The sequence below is a fragment of the Mobula birostris genome, chromosome 22, assembly GCF_030028105.1.
Source record: "Mobula birostris isolate sMobBir1 chromosome 22, sMobBir1.hap1, whole genome shotgun sequence".
NCBI classification, from domain to species: domain Eukaryota; kingdom Metazoa; phylum Chordata; class Chondrichthyes; order Myliobatiformes; family Myliobatidae; genus Mobula; species Mobula birostris.
In genome coordinates this window covers 15,061,350-15,077,808 of record NC_092391.1, presented here as the reverse complement: position 1 = coordinate 15,077,808, position 16,459 = coordinate 15,061,350, and the positions used below count along the sequence as shown (strand labels likewise).

Here is a 16,459-nt window from a genome sequence, read left to right as displayed (position 1 = left end):
ACAAAGATTTACAGGAAGCTTGGAAAAGCAATTCAAACAAACCAACCACAGGTACAGTAATTGGCTGCATTTAGCTTTGCAGCATTTGCTTAAAAACGAGACAAAAAAAATTGAATGGAAGTAGAAATATTCCCTTTGATCACCAACTAGGACATTTTCAAACAGATGACATAAGTGATCATCAGCAGAAGAGATTTATGAATTTGAGCAAATTAAATCTTGAATAATTAACATAAAGGTGAGTATATAATTATGATCTTACCTGTGTGCTTGAAATACCAGGTTTTGCTGAAATATTTCATGTTTATATCTGGCTTCATAAGGCATAAAGTGTGCCTTATGCCATAAAGTGTGCTCTTTTATGTTTGATTACAAGATCCAATACAGTCACAAGGAGAATATCACAACTTTCAGTAAGAACACAAACACTGAATAATCAATAACTTATTGCTTCCTGCTGACTTATTAACAATCTTTACTTTACTTTAGCTTATGTGTCTTTTGTTTTGTTTTGCTGATGACATGTTTAGTGCCTTTAGGTTCGGAGAACTCTTTTGATTGTCAAGGCTTGATTTGGGTGGTAGTTGTCTGAATTACTAGGTTCTTGGCAAAGCTGATACCAGGTCCACATCATCACTCATATGAATGGGTTAATCAGTTTTGGCTCCTCAGTCTTTGCTTTATTAGTCGCAATATTAGACAACTCACTGAAGGGCAGGGAAAATATCTTGGCTTGTACTCTCTCCCAACCAATACTGAACAGTGATTTTGATGGAACTTGCTGTGTGCAAAAGAGTTGCTCAATAGGACTATATAACAATTATAATACTTGAAAGGTAACCAATCTATATGAAGCATGTTGAGATGTAATAAGATGCTTTTATAAGTTAAATTCCTTTGCCTATGTGTCTGTCCATGCCACTGTTGATATCTGTATCTTTACCCCTTAATTTTTTTTAGGTATACAAAATTATGAGAGGTATAGATAGGGTAAATGCAACTGGGCTTTTTCCACTGAGGTTGGGTGGGACTACAACCAGAGGTCATGGGTTAAAGGTGAAAGGTGAGAAGTTTAAGGGGAACTTGAGGGGAAACTTCTTCACTCAGAGGTTTGTGAGAGTGTTGAGTGAACTGCCAGCACAAGTGATTCATGTAAGTTCGATTTCAATGTTCAGAAAAGTTTGGATAGGTATGTGGATAGTAGGGATATGGAAGGTTATGGTCCTGGTGCAGGTCGATGGGAGTAGGCAGCTTAAATGGTTTTGGCATGGACTAGTTAGGCCAAAAGGCCTGTTTCTGTGCTGTACTTTTCTATGACTCTATGAACAACCACTGACTAATTGACACAAAGTTTGGTTTGTTAGATTATGTTCATTAAATCTAATCCAAATAACACTTTTCCCCTTTGCTATTTAAGGCAGCATTTTATTAAATTCTTACCAACTCCATTGCAAAGGAAAATTAAACATAATATTAAACAATGGATCTCCTGCCACTTGCACTTTTATATTTCAATGTTTTTATGGAAACAGATCACTTAAAGGAATGACAGGAATGTTCTAATAAAGTGATTCAAATTCTTTCTTCAAAAGTATTAAATGCATTAAATGTATTTAATACTGTGAAAAGAACGATGCAGAGCAGTTTGCAGAGGAGAATAAGGTATCAGCAGAAGAGAGTTATTGAGCCAAAGTTTAACACGATTTTACAAGGAGACTTTTGGGATTGGTATTAAGTTAGGTTGGTATTCAAGGTATCCAGCAGTTGTTTGTAGTTGCTGATGACAAAAAACAGGTAGGAGATTTAAGTTGTGGAAAAGATATAAGAATGTTGCAAAGGATATAGATCAGTGATGGGGCAGAGATATGGTGAATGGTGTTTTATTTGGCAAACTAAGGAATTGCTCATTCGCAGGAAAGATGATAAAAAAGCAACATATTATCTAACTGATGAGATATTACAGTGCTCTGAGATACAGGACGGTCTGGATCTCAGATCCAGATGATGTCCTAGGAATTCACAAAAAGGTATGATGCAGGGAATGCTGAAAGAATATGATTATTTATCACAACAATAAATGAAGACAAGTTGGGAGGTAATGTTTCAGTTCTGAAGTGCGTTGATGAGACCACAGCTGGAATAAGAGAATGGTTTCCTTATTTAAGGAAGGACATTATGACTTTCTGACCAATGGTTAGGATAGGCAGCAACATCTCTATCACAATTGTTCTAAACACAGGTATTCCACAAGGCTGCATCCTCAGTCGCTTCCTCTGCTCCCTGTACACTCACGACTGTATGGTCAGATTCTACCCTAACTCCATCTACAGGGTTGCAAGTACAGCCTGTAGTGAGCCGTATCTCAAATAATGATAAGTGGCACAGGAAGGAGATAGAGAGCTCAGTGACATTGTGTCATGACAACAAACTTTCCCTTAATGTCAACAAAACAAAAGCGCTTTCAGAAAGGGGGGCAGTGCACATGCTCCTGCCTACATCATGAGGTTGAGAGGATTGAGAGCTTCAAGTTCCTGGGTGTGAATATCACCAACAGCTTGCCCTGGTCCAACCTCGTTGATGTCATGGCCAGGAAAGCTCACCAACACCTCTGCTTCCTCAGGAGACTAAAAGAAATTTGGTATGTCCCTATTTACTCTCAGCAATTTTTATCAATGCACTATACAAAACATTGGTTCTGGATGCATAACAATTTGGTTTGGGAACTGCTCTGCATGTGACTGCAAGAAACTGCAAGGATTTGTGGCCACATCTCAGCACATCACGGGAACCAGCCTCTCCTCTATGAAGACTACCTCAGTAAAGCACCCAGCATAATCAAAGACTCGATCCACCTTGGAAATTCTCTCTTCTTCTCTCTCCTATCAGACAGAAGATACGAAAGGCTGAAAGCAAGCTCAAGGCCAGCTTCTACCCCACTGTTATCAGACTCTTGAATGAACCTCTTGAACAATAAGATGGACTCTTGATCTCACAATCTACCTCATTATGATCATTCACTTTATCATCTACCTGTACTGCACACTTCCAATAGTTTTTACATTTTATGCCACATTGTTAGTGTTGTATTTTATTCTAGCTTAATGCACTGTGCAATGATTTGATTTATATATACAGTATACAAACAAATTTTTCTCTGTATCTTGGTGCATGACAATAATAAACCAATACTGGAAGCAGCTCAGAAACCTTACTAGACCAATTGGTGGAATAGACGGTTTAATTTATATGGAAAAATTGGACAGGCCAAGATGGAGTCTGAAATATTAAGAGGGAATATCAAAGACTTCCTTCCATCATTTCCTGTTTGTTTAAATAATAAACCTGTACAAAATAGATCTGAATGCTGAACATATAAGGCATTATTTTTAAATCGCTTACCCAACTGACTGTTTAGATAAAATGAAACACTGACCTTTTACCTGTGGCTGGATCAACCATTCTCATTGAAAGACGCTCAATGACAGCATCATCTGGAACTTCCAGGAAGAAAACCCTATGAAAAAGCAGCAAATGGTGCGTAAAATAAATCGTCTGAGCGTGTGAGAGGTTCCTGCTCAAAAACAGATTGAAACTCATCAGTACATACAATGGTCAAAACAAGCCAGAGACTTAATACAATACAGAATTAGTCCATTGAAAAGGTTAATTACAAATGAGTGGCTGATAGCCCCTCAAAAAATTTCTCTTTATTTACTGAAATGAAGGACGATATCCAAAGATTCATAGTATATTTATTATCAAAGTACATATACAGCATACAACTCTGAGATTTGTCCTCCCGCAGGTAGCCATGAAACAAAGAAACACAATGGAACCTGTTCAAGAAAATATCAAACACCCAACATGTGAAAAAAGAACAACTTGCGCAAACAGCAAAAAGTGAGTGAACAACACACAGAATGTCAAACATCAAACTAGGAGTCCAGCAGTAGTTCAGTTCACTGCCGTGCCGCTAGCCCACCGCTGGCTGCAGGGCCATTCTTCGCTGAAGCGCCCCATTGTTCACCTGATTAAACTGCTCAAAACCAGCAATAAAAAGAGCAAAGAGAATCTAGAAACACATGCAAGGTGAACCTCAAAGCCCCCCAAAATAAGTCCACAGCCTCGCTGATCAATCCTTGCAATGTGAATGCCAAGACTCCTGCACTTTCCTCCAAAAGCAGCTAGCAAGAGGGAGAGAAAGACCAGTCAAGTGCAAGCAGACAGTGCCAAACATCTGCCCGTCCTCAGCGCTCATCCTTGTTGACTTCAATCTTGCTCAAAGCCTCCATTGGAGAGAAGCAATGGAGTCAATCATGGGCTCGCGCCCCATCTCCAGGCTTCCAAGCCGCACACTCTGCTCCAAATCTCATTGATATCCCTCAGAAACAGCAAAGTGCTAGATTGCTCAATTGGCTCAAAAACACACCATCAGAATGTAAATCACAGGTTCCAATTACATACAGCTTAGTAGTAGAATCGTATTTGAAAAAAGAAGAAGTAAAAGTAGTTTCATGAACCGTCTGCAGAACATCGCTATTGGTTGCATTCTTTGCTGGCACCATCTTGAAGTATAATATCCACTGAAATCTTCAACCTGTTTTTCAAATTGACAATTACTGATATGGCATTTTCAGTATTGCAAGATAACTTTATGTTAATAAATTCAGATTCAAAATATAGAGAATAGTTTAGAGATGAAACACGCGGAAGTATTGAATTTTAGGTGCCAATACAGCAAATCTAAGGAGAAATGCCCATCACCACATGGGGCTCCAGGACAGCTGCCTACGTCCAGAAGACCAGAAGATATAGGAGCTGAATTCGGCCATTCGGCCCATCAAGCCTCTCTGCTGTTTGATCACGGCTGATTTATTTTTCCTTTCAAACCCATTCTCCTGTTTCTCCCCATAACCTTTGACACTCTTACTAATCAAGAACCTATCAACTCCAGCTTTAAGTATACCCAATGACTTGACCCCATCAGCCACCAGTGCAAAGAGTTCCACAGATTCACTATCTTAAAGAGACGCAGCCTCCAATACCCACTAGATGATCTACCTAAAATATACGGCGCACTATGAGTAAAGTACGATGTTACCTTCGTATGTGTACAATTATCTTTTCTTTATCTGATTTTAGATACCTATTTACACATAAGGCCCCCAGCACTAAAATAAGTCACTTTAAATATTTTTACAGCAACAAAAAATGCAAGCATAAAAGATGTATATCATTTTAATCCAGTCAGTAAATAGTGCACAAAAATGCAATAAGAATTGCAATAACTTGTAAACCATATAGGCTATTTTGGAAAACCTAAATATCTCATTCAGCATTATTTGTTTTTCCTTTCAGACAGTTGGTGTATCGAGTGATGCTCAGATACCAGCTGTGCTGGTCTTGTCTCAGAGATTGAGTTCCTCTAGCAAAGCCCCCGCTGGCTGTTTCTTGTTTAAGTCATAATTGATTGTGACAAATCTACCCCAGTTGTGAATAAAATCTCTCCAGGGGCAGAAGAGACACTGTATTTGGCTGCCATTAACTGCTAAATTAGCAAGTACTTCAAGCAAATTACAACATCAGATATAAAACTCATGAATCCAATTAAAAATAAAATTAAAAAAAAACACAGGCAACCTGTTGAGAGAATCTAGCACAAAACCCCAACATATATTTTGGTGAATCACTGCTCAAAATAGATTATGTATTTAACCATTCATTATAAATTAATTTAGAAAAACATCAAGAGCACCCCAATATGTTCAAACTTCCCTGGAAGCTGGCAATCTCACATTCAACTGTGTAAATGTTCTAAAAGGTCCTGAATATTTTATGAATATTTGTCATAAAACAGAAATAATAACTACTGAGCAAAGCTATTAGTATTAATATTTATGCTGCTTGTGCTGAAATATTCATGGAACAGAGAAAGGGTTGTAAGATGAGAATTAATTTACATTGTGCTCTGTTTACCAACCAGCCTGATGTTTAGGCATTTGACAAGCGCTGATATGAATCTGTCACTCAATTTCTGTGTCAGAGAGGAAGGCAGCTGTCAGTTTGAAGATTAGGTTTCTGACAACTGAAATCCTGAAACGTTTCCTCCTCCCTTTATTTTATATTTTATTTGTCCACTTTTTATTTTGCCCGAGGCAATGTATGCCACCCGTTCATCCGATCACCCTTCCATCTGCTTAAATTAACGAATTAATGAGAGATACATCCTACACCGGCCCAAAATGTTTATTGGTGATTAAATTATAATGGGAACTGTATAATTCATGAACCAATTAGTGGAAGTGTTAGCTGATTTGATGGGATGAGGAGGTACAAACTACATTAACTAATAGAGAGCTTGGGGCTGCTGCTGCCTACCACTCGGATTACGTGCCTAATTGCTTTACTTTATCTGCCTGTCACAGATACCCATGCATATTTCATCATTCTCAAAGACTTCAATTGTTTACTTTCTTGTTGATCCTGTAACATGTAGAAGCTAAGCCAAGCTTTTGTGTAGTTAAAACCACCCGGAATTGAATCAGTTTTTAGTTGTGTGCGTAGAAGGCTGAAAGAGTAGCCTACTTATCTCTTTAGATCTACTTTGGAGATCATTTTTCTTTAATTTCTTCTTCCATCTTGCTTACTCAGCTCCTCTTTCAGCTGGAGAATGTTCAGTAACCTTCTCCAATCTTACTTGCTTTTTAATGGTCATCCTGGATAGTGACCAGAAGTGGAAAATAAAATGTGTCCTCTTTGTATACAATGACAACATCAATCATTCCCAGATCTGATACCCAACTGGAAGGCACTCTGAAACCCCAGCAAATGCGATTTTGTTCTTTAATTCAGAGATGGGAACAAAGTCTTCAAGAATACACTTCTATTGCCTTTGCTGTTATAGTCTCTTTGACTATATAGTCTGTTATAGTCTCTTTGAGTGAGATTGCCCAATTAGAACTCAAATGTGGACAGTTTTACGTTATAGACCTGCTGCTTCTCAGAAGTGATTGCATGCCGGAATGTATTTCAGTAAAGACCCTTAATGCTTACCAGAGGGAGAAGAAACTTTCATCCCATCTGTCTGGGCTGACCCACCACTCCTTCCTCCACTGACATGAGGCACACTGCTGTGGGGCAAAAATTATTTAATGCCATTTTTCTTCTATGATGAGATATTCCCCTTAGGATTCTGGCTGAGAGCTGACAAGTTCCACCATGCATGTGGATGAACAATTCAAGCATCAGCCACAAAAATTATTATGAATCTCTGACAACAGCCATATAAAATGAGTATCACAACTGCTCTGATACTGGGCTGTTCCATCATTTCAAAATTTACATAACCAGTTCTAGCTAGAAGGTGTCACCAGACTTAGCTTTCACATCGTCAAAGTATACACCATGCAATCTTTCATCATCATCTACAACATTTCACTGTTGTTATCAAAATTATTTTGTACAACATATCTTTATCATTTAACCTGTAGTTTTCACAGTATTTAATTGAAATACACTGCATATACCAAAAGTTAAACTAATCTTTGTTCATGGCATAATTATATTGCAGCAATCTCTTTATGTTGTAGCAATCTCTTTGCTCCTATAGTAGATTATTTACACTGATGGACCAATTTTCATTTCTTTTAATGCTAGTAGTAGTCAGCAAAGCAGAAGATGGTGAAAAGAGAGAGCAAGAGAAGGAGAGAAATAGAGAAACAGTAAAAAAAGACAGACAGAGGGGAAACAGAGAAGAAGCAATGGGAGACAGAGAGAGTGAGACAGAAAGAGAGAGAGAGAGATTGAGACAGACAGACAGAGGGACATACAGAGAGCAATGGGGAGGCTTGGAAGCTTGCCGCTGGTCAGCATACCTTCAAAGGATCAATTCCACTAAAGTCAGTTTTAGAAGCAAAGCAACCTTCCTTATTGTACCAGAGATTTGCAAACATTTCTTGTTAAAATCTTTCAATTAGAGAATACTTTATAAAGCATAGCTTGGACATGTCGAGATAATAATCTAGGGAGGTGAAGTTTGTCTTTGATTGATAGCACTAAAGGAATGGGAAAATACTTGCCACCAACATTGGACTCCATTAAGGTCAATGGAACCAATTATTTTGTGATGATTACAACTGGAAGCTGATGTCCCACCTGTGTAGCAGAAAGTGATGGGTTAGTACTTTCATATGTGGAAAGAAATTTTATCCTAGGGCTAGAGGATAATTTATTTTTTTAAGTAAAGATAACCTTTTTCCTATATCATTTTCCTCATTTGATAGTTTTTGCTCTTGAACGACCAAAACCTTATTATATTTATTTATTGAGATACAGTGCAGAACAATCCTTCTGGTTTCTCGAATAACTCTGCCCAGCAATCCTTGATTTAACCCTAGCCTAATCACGGGACAATTTACATGACTAATTAACCCACCAACAGGTACATATTTATACTGTGGGAGAAAACCAGAGCATGCAGAGGAAACCACCTGCAGTCACAGGGAGAACACAGAAAATCCTTGCAAACAGCAATGGGAAATGACCCCTGGTCACTGCTACTGTAAAGTGTTGTGCTAACCACTATACTACCGTAACATGTGAAGCTTCAGAGTGGAAATCAGGAACAGATCATTCACCAGAAAGAGACTATTAAGCACCAAAATAGCATGGTTACTGTTTTAAAGAATACTGTGGTAACTTTATGATAAAGAATCAATGGTATCTAGAATTGCAGATCTCAAACCCAATACTGATTGTTAAAAATGTTGCTCCATTAATTCCTAGAATTGCCTATAGACTGAGGCAAGCAGTAGACTGAGCAGTTTATAGCATAATCTACATGCCACATTTGCACCATATATCTTGGCAACCCAACATGTTCTTTTCAGAGTTTAATTCCAATATTGTGAAATGTTCTCATGCCAATAACGCAAGAATAAATACAACAGATTATTACAAATAGGAAAGTAAACTTCTTGCAAAATGCTCAGATTCTTGCAAAGAAAGCAAAAATCCTAAAAGTTAAAATCTGGTCAAGTTTCACATAATTGTTAGAGCAGATTATATGCAGGACGATGGGTGTTGAGGGAACGTCTCTCTAAATTATACAGGGTTGTTCAGTATGTCGCCATAATAGTGCTGCTCCATCGTGTCTATGTCATCAAGCTGATTCTTGTTCATAGATGACAACTTATAAACCCACTATATTCCACACTCTTTGTATCCTTTCCCTGGCCTCTGGCAAGAGAGCACAAGGGCGGCCCCATCTTCGTTTCAAAGACGTTTGTAAGAGAGACGTGAAGTCACTGAAAATGAACGTCGAGAGGTGGGAGGACATCGCAAGCGATCGCTCTCACTGGAGGCTGAAACTACGCAGAGGTCTAAAAAGAGGAGAAGAGAAGCTGAGGCTTGCTGCTGAAGAAAAGCGCACTCGTCGGAAAAACAGCACCAAGACAATACTGGAGGACAATGCCTTCGAGTGCAGTCGATGCAGCTGAGACTGTCACTCCCGTGTGGGCCTCTACAGCCACAACAGACGCTGCTCTAACACAGACTGAAGCAAGACTTTCCAGGCGCAGATCCATGGTCTCGCGAGACTAATGGATGCCATCACCACCACCACCTCCTATCAAAGATTGATTAATTGGATTCAAAACTGTGATCATTTATTTGACCTGTTTGAAATATCAAAGGACTGGTTTAATGAACAACTGTTAAAGTGCTTAATGTCTTTATTCTTGAACAAAAATGTATACATCTTTAGGACTTGTCTCAAGAGCTGATAATATTGTGATTGCCCTGCTAACTTAATCAAACTGGGAGTTGGTCTGACATCAGAGCAATTATCCTGGAAAAATGCAACTGTAGAGAACAAAATAAATGAAAGTACTGGGTGGGTATTCCTGATAATCCAACAGATAAAAGCACTCAGGGAATTACCAGCATTTGGAAAGGCTCATCCTTAACATTATCTGTTGTCTGCTTGTCCCTCCTCACCGATCACCCTGCAGGCACAACATATCCCTGCAGCCGGGCAAAGTGCTACATCTTCCCCTTCACCTCCTCACTCAACACCATTCAGGATCCCAAACTGTACTTCCAGGTAAATCTAGAGCCTCTTTTAATTTTTTAAAATATGATTATTCTGTGGGATGTGGGAACCTCCTGCAAATTCGTAAAATTATGAGAGGCGTAGATAGTAGATAGAGTAGGTTCCTTAAGGTTGTTTTAGATGGGGGTGGTGATGGGGAGAAGCGTCCACTACCTAAATTCTCCTAATAGTGTGCACTTGAACCAGCCTCTGACCACTAAGTCCAGCTCCTGGCCCTCACGTATGGCTTAGCTACTAAGCCAGGCAGAACCGTTTCCTGACAGGACAAAGGTGAGTTGCTGGTGCCTTAAAACCAGTCGCTTTGGGCAGATGGGCTCATCAGCTGTGGTTGGCAGCTCATCTGGGAGATGGAAAACTCTGATCTCAAACCTCTGCTGGCTTGTGGCAATATCCACTCATGGGGAAGGCTTCATGAGGGAAAAATCCAGAGTTGAAGTCCCTAAGGCAGTCCTATATTGAGTTCAATGTTGACTGGCAACTCCTGCGACGCTGCTGGTCTCTGTCGCTCCTTTGGGTTCATCAGGTGCATGGAGAGGGGGAGCAAGCTACATGAGCAACAGCCTGCTCTCCGTATCGTACTGCCCAGGCTTGTGTATATAGACAGCTAGGACACAATATCCATGGTCAACCCTGAGCAACTGAGGCCTCAGATAGAATAGACAGCTGGCATCTTTTTCCCAGGTTCAAAAGTACTAATACTAATTCACCATATTAGTGCTGCTCCATCTTGTCTATGTCATTAAGCCGATTCTTGTTCATAGATTACAACTTATAAACCCAATATATTCCACGCTCTTTGTATCCTTTCCCTGGCCTCCGGCAAGAGAGCACAAGGGCGGCCCCATCTTCGTTTCAAAGACGTTTGTAAGAGAGACGTGAAGTCACTGAAAATGAACGTCGAGAGGTGGGAGGACATCGCAAGCGATCGCTCTCACTGGAGGCTGGAACTACGCAGAGGTCTAAAAAGAGGAGAAGATATGCGGGCCAAGTTTTTTTATATATACAGTGGTGGTTACCTGCAATACGCTTCCTGGGGTGGTGGTGGAGGCAGATACGATAAAGGCATTTAAGAGGCTTTTAGACAGGTACAGGACTAAACAGGGACTGAAGGGATATGGACCATGAGCAGGTAGAGCGGATTAGTGTCATTGGGAATTAATGGCTTAATTAGTTCAATACAACATAATGGGCTGAAGAGCTTTTTCCTGTTCTGTGTTGTTCTATGTTCTATGTTCTTGTGCAGACCCATTTACAACAATTGCTATTGATACCATTTCGTGTTTAAACCCCCAAATTTCACAGTCAACTGCAAAGTAACAAAGTTTGCTATCAACTTCAAAGCTTCCCACAATGACTGCAATCTCTTTTCCCCTCTTTTCCTTCATTGGCTGCTGTCAGTGTGACGAGAATACACAAAAATTAAGATGTTTGCTGGCCTGGGCTAGCACCAGTGGCATCAGCAGTTGGTCTGCCACCTGTCCTCAGGGGAGGGAGAGATAAGGAACACAATGAAGCAGCATTTGGAGATGTTAATGAAGGAACCATCAGTCTGGGTATTGTCAAGGTCGGCTCCCCCTTTGAACCCTGAACTGTTTGAAGTGATGGACAGGCGATTTGGAGATGTGTAATGAAGGGATGGGAGAGAGAGCTGTCTAGAGCGGCTCCCCCTTTGAACCCTGAACTGTCTGAAGTGATGGTCAGGCGATACCCCAGCAGGGGGATAAAAAGGGACAGGTTCGCTAAGGCAGCACACACGACACCCCGAAGTAACGAGACCCTGGAAGCGGTGCGCCTCTCACAAGTCGGTGGGAAGCTCTTGGACGGCTGATCGCAGGATCAGCCTTAGACGCACAGGGTGGAAAGGTACGATCAACGGGAACCCGGTGTGTGTCCGCCCTTGCTTGGGTGCCAGGTTCACTGCAGAGGATCCACCGCATCTGGAGGATGGGTCACAGTCGGTGACCTCAGGTGACATCACAAAGGATTCGCCCGAAAGCTGCTTGTGAGCAATATCGCAGGTCTGTGTGTGGAAGCTGTTTTGAATGATCATTCGTTCTTGTTCTCTCTCTCCTACCCCCCACATTGTCCATCGCCATGGCAACGATTACTGCGAACTGAACTAAATTGAACTGGACTTTGTGTCACTTTGAAATTGGTCATTTACCCCTAGACAACGACAGAGCTTGGTTGATCCTGTTATCTTAATTCTGTGCACATGTGTTTATCATTGCTGAACTGTTGCATTTATTATCCTTTCGATTACTGTGTTGCTTGTTTCTTTAATAAAACTTTCTTAGTTCTAGTAATCCAGACTCCAACTGAGTGATCCATTTCTGCTGGTTTGGCAACCCAGTTACGGGGTACGTAACATCAGTCATCAGTTCCCCCAGATAATCTGGTTTCCAGCAAAGCAGATGAAATGGAACAGCCAATCTCATACCCAAATTCCCCACAGGCAGCAAGTCAGAAAGTAAAAAGCAATATTTTTATGGTCACATTTTAAATATTTTACACTGCATGAATACAAATTGCAATATACCCAAGATTAAGAAGCAAAAAAACTTAACATATCATTTTAAAGTCATTTTGAAATATTTATCAGAAGGAATTATAGTCTACCCTCAAAATTAATTCATAGGGTCAGAATGGCTAAGCAGTAATGATGACTTAGTACATCATTAAAAATTAATTTAAACTAGGTACAATAAATTGCAATTTTAGAGCTTCTTACAACAGGAATAGTTAATAAATACTTGAATTTATTAACTAAGCAAATTATTCAAGATTACAGCAGAGAGGGATGCACAACAGTTCGGGTTTTGAAGAGTAGGCAGACACTGACAGCAGATTCAGAATTTCACTGTGAGCATGCATGTCCAAGAAGTTGCTGTCAGCTTTATTGTTTAACAAAGATGAACGCTGACAGTTTTACCATCATTATAAATTAATGTAAATTGTTCATCCGAAAAGTTAAATCTTTTGGTGAAATTGTAGGGATAAGTGTCACCTGTCAGTCTGTGTGCCATATACCAAAGCACCCAGGGTGACACAGTCATGCAGTCGGAGGAGTTGTTACCTCACCGTTCAGCAGCCTGGATGTTGTCTGTGTGGAGTTTAGACGTTCTCCTTCTGACTACATGGGTTTCCTTGGGTGCTCTGGTTTGCTCCCACATCCCAAGCATATGCAGGTTCATTGGCCACGGTAAATTGCCCGTAGGTGTATGGTAGAATCTAGGGGGAGCTGAGACAATGCGAGGAGAATAAAGCAGGACTGTTGGGACTGTTGTGGGATTAGTGTAAATGGGGGCTTGATGGTTGGTGTGGAATCAGAGGGTAGAGGGTCTGTCTTTGTACTCTGTGAGTTTAATATCTAAATTTTCTGACACTCACAGTCACATGGGCAACATGAAAACTCCACAAAGGAAGGACCAAGGTCAGGATTGAACATAGGGTTTTGGAGCCATGCATCAGTAGCTGTACTAGCAGCAACACTGTGCCTCCCGGGTTAAGTCCTTATAACACCAGCCATTTCAGTGGCTACTAGTCATGTTCTCATTTCAATTAGTGTACTCATTCTGTCCATTAGATTTAAATTCTGGAAATGGGTATGGACTTTTATATTAACCACCAATTTTTAGAAATACATTATCATGCCCCTTCAGATGTTCAGATACTTCCAATGAAAAACAGCAAATTCAAAGTAGTTGCAACATGTACATCAATACCACTGGATATTCTGTTTAATACATTTAGTACAAATTGCTTAAACATGCCTTCTTCAGGAAAACTATGCTACATTAAGGTAAAATCTTGCTACTGTATATTTATTCAATTTCTGATCATCAGACAAAGTATGAACATGAAATCGCAATTTCTGTGCATAACTTTAACCAATCATTGTGACTATCCTTAAGGGCAATAATTAGCTTCTGCCTTTTTACAATATTAACTTCAAAAAGACTTGCATTTAAATGGTACCTTTCACAACCTCAGTACATTCCAAGTCATTTCACTCCTACTTACATTCAAGGCATCATCATCATTATAATTTTAGACACAATGTTATCATTTTAAACTGTGGGAGGACATAGCTCAGCACATCATGGAAACCAGCCTCCTCTCCATGCACTCTGTCTACGCTTCTCTCCGTCTTGGTAGCCAACATAATCAAAGATCCCCCCCACCCTGGATGTTCCTTCTTCTCCCCCCTCTCCTCGGGCAGAAGGTACAAAGCACCTGAAAACTCATACATCAAGGCACAAGGACAGCTTTTACTCTGCTGTTATAAGAGTATTGAACAGACCTCTTGTATAAGATGGATTCCTGACCTCAAAATATACATCATCATGGCCTTGCACTGTATTGTCTACCCACGCTGCACTTTCTCTGTAACTGTAACACTTTACTCTGCATTCTATTGTTTTCCCTTGTACAATCTCCATGTATTGAGGTGATTAAATCATCTGTATCGATAGCATGCAAAACAAAGTTTTTCACCGTACCTCAGTATTTGACAATAATAAATAAATTTACGTTTATTTTACGTTGTTTAACTGGAGGACATATGCTTCTTCTTTTAAAAAATTACTGAATATCCCTTGCAACTCTGAATGAGGGTATTGACATAGCAATGACAGATCTAGAAGTAGATTTTTATCCTTTGTTGGAAAATAATTATGGAATTATTATACATTATGGAACTCCCTGTTAGAGATCAAATTCAGTTTATGGTATGAAATATCCTTAATACACAAGTAATAGTGAGTCATCATTTCCACACAGAGAAGAACCTGAAGAAAGTTAAGGAGCAAAGATTAAAAACAATGAACCAAATTAACAGGCAGGATAGTGTATTAAGTATGACAGAACTGTCTCGATGGGCTGAAAGGCTTAATTGTGCTCCTATGTCTTATGGCCTTATTATGTTAAAATACAAATGTACAGCATTAAAGCAATGTCAAGAGCACCATAAGCATTGATTATACGCATGACAATGATAACTATGTAGCAAAGTGGGTTAGATGCTATATGGTTGTAGACATAAGCTTAGAATTTGATAAAATATGATTGCTAATGATAAAGCACTCTATAATGTCTGCTTAGGAAGGCCCAGGCAGGCGGAGAACCAGGGAAAGAATCTACAGTAGATTTGTATCTCATTGAGGAAAAAGAGGGGAATGTAGACCAGCCTGCCATCCACGAACAAAGTAAACATAGCAACAAACAAACTGACGCAGATGACAAAATACCAGCAAACTGACCAGCTTTCTCACACTGAGTGATATAAAAGCATGTTACAGATTTCATTAGGAGCTTGAAGAGAGAGGCTGCAAAGCTGTCTGGTATGGGGGAGCTACTGCACAGGACCTAACATTAGTCAGCTCCATTTTGGGTACAAACCTCCATATTATCCAAGACATCTTCAAGGAGTGGTACCCCAGAAAGGCAGTGTCCATTATTAAAGACCCCCATCGCCCAAGGACATGCCCCCTTCTCATTGTTACTGGCAAGAAGGAGGTACAGAAGCCTGAAGGTACACACTCAGCGATTCAAGAACAGCTGCTTCCCTTCTGGCACATGATTCCTAAATGCACATTGAACCCATGAACACTATCTCACTTTATTTTTATATATTATTTCTGTTTTGCACTATTTTTGATCTAACTATTTAATATACATATATATATTTACTGTAATTGATTTACCTATTTTTTTCTTCTAAATTATCAAGTATTACATTGTACTGCTGCTGCTAAGTTAACAAATTTCACGATACATGCGGTGATATTATACCTGATTATGAAATGGTTGTGGTTATTAGAAGTCAGTCAACCCATCTCTAGGACATCATTGCAGCAGTCCCTCCTCAGCCCAATCACCTACAGCTGTTTCATCAATGACTTCCTTCTATCATAAGGTCAGAAATGGGAACATTCAGTGGTAATCACATCAACACACACATAATACAGAAGGAGGCCAGGCAGCATCTATGGAAAAGAATAATCAACATTTCAGATTTCAAGCATCTGCAGATTTTCTCTTGCTTGCTGATAATCATGTAATGCTTAACTCTATTCTATAGATTTTAAAGGTAAGTTTTGTTTGTCCCATGTACATCTAAATATTGAAACATACAATGAAATGCGTTTGCATCAACGACCAACACAGCCTGTGGATCGTGATGGGGGACAAGCCGCAAGTGTTGCCTTGCTTCCAGTGGCAACATACATGCCCTCAACTTATTAACCCTAACCAGTACATCTTTGGAATGTGAGAGGAAACTGGGGCACCCAGTCACAAGAGAACGTACAAACTCCTACAGACAGTGGTGGGAATTGAACCTCTATT

The 16,459-nt window shown here is 39.8% G+C and overlaps 1 protein-coding gene across 2 annotated transcripts in view; it reads right to left on the bottom strand.

The window, feature by feature from the left end:
• ak8 (adenylate kinase 8) overlaps positions 1-16,459 on the bottom strand; it is a 166,700-nt gene that overhangs the window by 11,622 nt on the left and 138,619 nt on the right. Inside the window, exons 13-14 of one of the 2 annotated variants that reach the window (XM_072240092.1) lie at positions 7,054-7,127; positions 3,434-3,514 (exon numbers count right to left, since the gene is read on the bottom strand). In XM_072240092.1, coding sequence (XP_072096193.1) covers positions 3,434-3,514; positions 7,054-7,127 — 155 coding nt within the window. The remainder of the gene's footprint in view (positions 1-3,433; positions 3,515-7,053; positions 7,128-16,459) is intronic. The other variant, XM_072240091.1, reaches the window with a different exon arrangement.